The sequence below is a fragment of the Branchiostoma belcheri genome, unplaced genomic scaffold, assembly GCF_001625305.1.
Source record: "Branchiostoma belcheri isolate BF01 breed outbred unplaced genomic scaffold, Haploidv18h27 scaffold194, whole genome shotgun sequence".
In the NCBI taxonomy this organism is placed as follows: Eukaryota; Metazoa; Chordata; class Leptocardii; order Amphioxiformes; family Branchiostomatidae; genus Branchiostoma; species Branchiostoma belcheri.
In genome coordinates this window covers 283,326-288,369 of record NW_017803424.1, presented here as the reverse complement: position 1 = coordinate 288,369, position 5,044 = coordinate 283,326, and the positions used below count along the sequence as shown (strand labels likewise).

Here is a 5,044-nt window from a genome sequence, read left to right as displayed (position 1 = left end):
ACACCAGATATCTGGGGAACCTTGGACGAGCGCCCGGTCTGCTTTCTGGTGGAGACCCACTGGGTGTACACGTAGCGTGTCTATTATATATGGCAATACCTATTAAAAAGGCTCATCCTTATTTGGTAATACTTGCGTCAGATACCATTCTTTTCTAATAACTATACCTTACTCACGTACTTCCTAAATAATCAAACATAAATCCATACGAATGTGAGTTACAGCTCAGGGTACACATTTCATCAGTCGTTGATGCATGCATCATATTAGCATCCTCAAAAACAAACAATACAACTTCCTACATACAATACGGTGTTAAAAGCACACACATTTTGACATACTAGTAGTACTAAAACAACAATCCGTTATAAGAAAAATTCCTTTTAAACAAGGTATATCAAAAGGGTTACAAATTTATACTATAATATAACTAGAGGTCCCCGATCTCATACCTTCGCCAAATGATGTTAATCTTTATGACTGACAAATTATAAATTATTCTCCCTGATTTAACAAATAGGGTGCTCATTTCCATTCTCATTTTCATGAATATCAATTTATCATATTCGCAATGTACAGTCTTATATTAACAAACAATGCCATTCTAGCATTTCCTAATAAATTATGCAAATGAGGTCCTAATTTGAATACATTATGTTTTCATAAGATAAAGATAAGTGTTCACCTTCACTTATCTTTCAAATACCACAAGTATGAAATTCCAGGCACTTATCATTACATAATTATAAAATTAATTATGCAAATTAGGTCTTCATTTACATAATCAATATCTGCCTGTGTTTCTCTCGTTCTCAATTACCAATTTCACGAGCTTCAATAGTCCTATCATGGAATGCAGCTGATTTATAGAATTTCCCCATAAATTATGCAAATCACATAATTATATCAAGCATCACGTAAGCTACCTACATACCAACAATTACGACTATCTATCAACCGGTTCCTGAGTTATCCTCTTTTGAATACTTTCAAACATATAGCCCTGCAGTTCCAGAGCAAGCCGCTAGGGGGTCTAAACTCACGTCACTTCTTCCCCAGCACAAGAGCTACCTACCATCTAAATTTCGTTACCCTAACATGTTTAGATCATGAGATATGAAAACCGGAAGTTTAGCTGCAGTACCATAACAAGCCGCTAGGGGGCCCCAAATCTAATCATTTTGAGGTCTCATCAAGACCTACCCACCTACCAAATATCAAGACAATCCATCAAGGCCTTCTCAAGTTATCTTGTTTACAGACACACAGACACACACACACACATACACGAACGCCTCTGAAAACATAACCTTCTTGGCGAAGGTAATAATTTTATTATTAAAATACGTCGCCGGTGTGTTTTTTAAACACCACCCTTGTTTTACCTGAAATAAAACAAAAATCACCAGCTTTCTTTTTGCTGCACATGTCGCATCCGCGAACATATACATGTAGTTCTCGAACCGCTAATATAAAGGAATCTACAGTACATATTACGTGGAGTTGGAGCTACCTGCAGAGTTATAATACAGGCTAAGTAACCATGAAAAGTACGACATCTTTTTATATTCGTACGTACCAATAGTGTTAGCCTGGTATCCAGTCTTACGTGATTGGGGTGTTGGGGTGTTTGGGCAGGTTGTGCCTTCGGGGGATCTAATAGCTTCCCCCGCCCAGTGCAACAGGCCGTCCCGGTAGGAGACATATACACATTCATGAACATGGACACTTCCACAAGCACACAAATTTCTGTTTCTTTGCGCGGAAATAGTCACTAGCCCTGCAAACAATGATACCATATAGCGACAAACATCGTCGTATTAGAGTGGGTCAGGGTTTAGGTAACATTAAACACTGATTCGTATTTTAGGTGCCGTATAGATGAAGGGGGAGGGGGTTATAGAAGCGATATGTTTGATTAGAAGAATGTAATGCCAGCTTTAATTCTGATAACAATACAGTAAGCAGAATTTTTGGTAACAGTTTTTTTCCAGTAACAGTTCAAAATCAAATAGATTAGGGGTCCTACAACGGTGACAGTGCGTCTGTAAATCCGTGGCAAACCCTTTCGGGGTTTTCTGTAGAATAAAAAAAATGAAAAAAGGAGTACAGAGATTCTTTTGTACTCTAGACCAAATTGATTTCTAGTATTATTTAAAAAACGTTCTAGAATCTAAAATAATGTCCCTTTGACGACGGCATGAGATCTCCGACCTCTAGTTTCAATATAGTTTTCTGCCTACGTCAGTTTTGTTTCTTAATTTACTAAATACGTCTACCAAGGCGCAAACGTCATTCAGAGCCAACGTGAGATTTCGTAAAACCATACACTCGTAAGATTCAAAGCCAGCTGGACACGGCGTCTCCGGTGTTCAAGGTGCGTCCTACATTAACTAAATGTTAGTATCTTGTGGTTATGATATAATTGTGGGTGTTTATAATGTAGAGGAGAATATATAAAGAGACTGTAAAAATTTTACGTCCAAACATTTACTGTACACAATTGGTTTAGCTGGTTGTAATTGTACCTGCTACCTCCAACACTAACAAGGACGTAATGATTTTATTGCATTACTCTGTGCACATTAAAACGGATTCTATAGCATGAGAGCCACTCAAATGTTTTGTGTTAGGTCACACCGACTTAATTTTATGAATAACATCCACGACGCGCATTGATTTTTGCCTGTTCCAAAAAGAAAGATTACGCGTCTGGTCTGGCTCTAGACCTGGGTAGTCCATGGTAGTTACGACAATACGGAGCCGGTGGTAACCCTGGAGGATGGCACCGATGGCACCATCCCAAAGCTCCACGACTCAAGAACTCAGTATATAAGTACAGTGCCGAATCATAAATTCCGCAAAAAGCCAGTATGTGCCGGCTTGTCGTGAACGTCGCTAAATACTGCCGCAAATTCACAATACCAGCTTTGTATTAGTTGTTTTGTATTGTTGCATTAGTAGTATTTTTTATTCTTTATTCGCCCGCGCCGCGCGCAGTTGTTGGGGGCCTTCAGAGGATGTCATCCACAAAATTAAGTCGGCGTGGCCTTACTGTACAGACAGTGAGGACAAATGTGTGTTGACCTCTACCCATATGGTAAACAATTACGTGGTAGCTTATTCCATAGTGATGTTATTCTAGGATAGAAGCTTTTAGCGTGGAATTTCCTCCTAAGAGGTGGTGAATGGAGGAAGAAAGGGTCATTTGCTTCAGTCGAAGTGGCAAAACGTCTCATTCCGTAATGCCCAAAATCTTTGTCCCACTCAAAAATCAAGACCATAGTATGTCGACATCACGAGATATCATTCCATGTACCCCGATGCATTACAAAACCACTGGAGCACCCAAATTTAACACTGAGCTTTTTCCCAACCACATTCTACCTACCAAGTATGATAAAGATATTTTCACCACAGCCCAAGTTATAACCGATTACAAAATCAGCAGCCCATATACATGGTGTACCTAAACACAATTATTAACCTTTTAACAAAGCATGTATTTTGCATTACAAATTTCGAATGTAACTTTAACGGAAATTGGAAAGATCGAGTGAAGATCTTATAGAGTTGCCAGGCATATTTTTAAGAAACTTCCTATCGCCGCTTCTTTACTGTGTTTTCTTTCCCACCACATACAGGATACTCTTTACATCACTAAACACACATTCCTCCCGCTCGGGAGTTTTGTACACAGACGTCTCCAAAACCGTGATGCCTGCTTCAGATAGACTCTTCAACACGAACTCGGGGTCGAGGCGGAGAGATTCCGGCAGCTTTTGGCCACCCTCAATATAATAGGTGACCCCGATGTACGACATTAGGATGAAGTAGCCTCCTGGCTTCAATAGGGAACAGATGTTCCTCACTGTATCGGCATATGTTGACCTAAGATGAAAAGATGTGATAAAAGATAAAGGTCAAATGTCTCAATCCTTGTAAAAAGCTGAACTTTATTCCAACACAGTTTACAGAGAGATCTATTTTAAGCGACCACTGTGGCCTTTATCAGGATAATTAATGACCAATAACTTCACAACGTGATCTCGCGAGAGTTACGGTTTACAAACACGTGACCTTATTCACACGAGACTTTACTGATAGGTAACATGAGCAATTAATCAAAAGTGCCAGGGAGTTTATATCGTCCACCATCTCTGTAAAGTGTGTGTTGGAATAAAATTCATTTTTTTTACTATGATTACTACCAACACAGATTTACTTCAATGATAATCTCTCAATCCTTGTTATCTAGATTAATGTTCTTATTTCGTCGTGCATTTTGTTATTTTGGTGTATTTTTTTTATTTATTTACTTCATATTCAACACAAAACAAGGCTCACGAGAGCAACTCAAATAGTTTAAACATTACTGTACTAGACATGTCAACATTGAGGACAGATGTTTATTGACCTTTGACTGAAGTTTAGGGCTGTACATATTTGAGAAATAATGTTGTGCTTTGTTGCTTGTTTCATAGTGATGTTGAAATTGTAAAGAAGCTTTCAGTGGCAAAACTTTCGAAGTGAGGGCACTATTGAGTGAAGTTCCGCGAAGCATTTACCGTGGGATTAGTGAAATATAACTTATTCCTGCGTACCAAAAACTTGTTTTGTAGTTTGTGTACACCAGTGCACCTATTCCAAAAATTAGAATTCGAACCCTAATTAATAGTTTACCTCCCCTTGTCCCAGCACGCTCCTTCCAGACAGTATGCAGTGATGACGGTATCGAACAGTGAGAACACAGTCGGGTGTAGAGGATTCTCTTTAAACACGTCACAAACAACAGTGTCTTTGATGGCATTTTGCAGCTGCTTTTGGCGAGATTCCCACCTTGTAAAAGAAAAGCGACGATGAATTAACTAAACATTCCTTATATTAGCTTATGTCACACCTTACCGGGCAATAAACTCCCAATGCTCCATACGATCCTTTGCTTTTTGCATTGAATTTTCATATATCTATAGTATCTGAATAAAATTTATCTATCTAATATCTTCCATCCATATAAAGATCTCTCTCTCTCTCTCTCTCTCTC

General features: G+C 38.7%; 1 protein-coding gene across 2 annotated transcripts in view; it reads right to left on the bottom strand.

The window, feature by feature from the left end:
- Positions 1-2,924: 2,924 nt before the first annotated feature.
- Positions 2,925-5,044, bottom strand: part of LOC109468190 (nicotinamide N-methyltransferase-like) — a 13,900-nt gene continuing 11,780 nt past the window's right edge. For both annotated transcript variants that reach the window (XM_019766446.1, XM_019766447.1), the window contains exons 5-6: positions 4,684-4,839; positions 2,925-3,891 (exon numbers count right to left, since the gene is read on the bottom strand). In XM_019766446.1, coding sequence (XP_019622005.1) covers positions 3,615-3,891; positions 4,684-4,839 — 433 coding nt within the window. In that variant the 3' untranslated portion in view covers positions 2,925-3,614. The remainder of the gene's footprint in view (positions 3,892-4,683; positions 4,840-5,044) is intronic.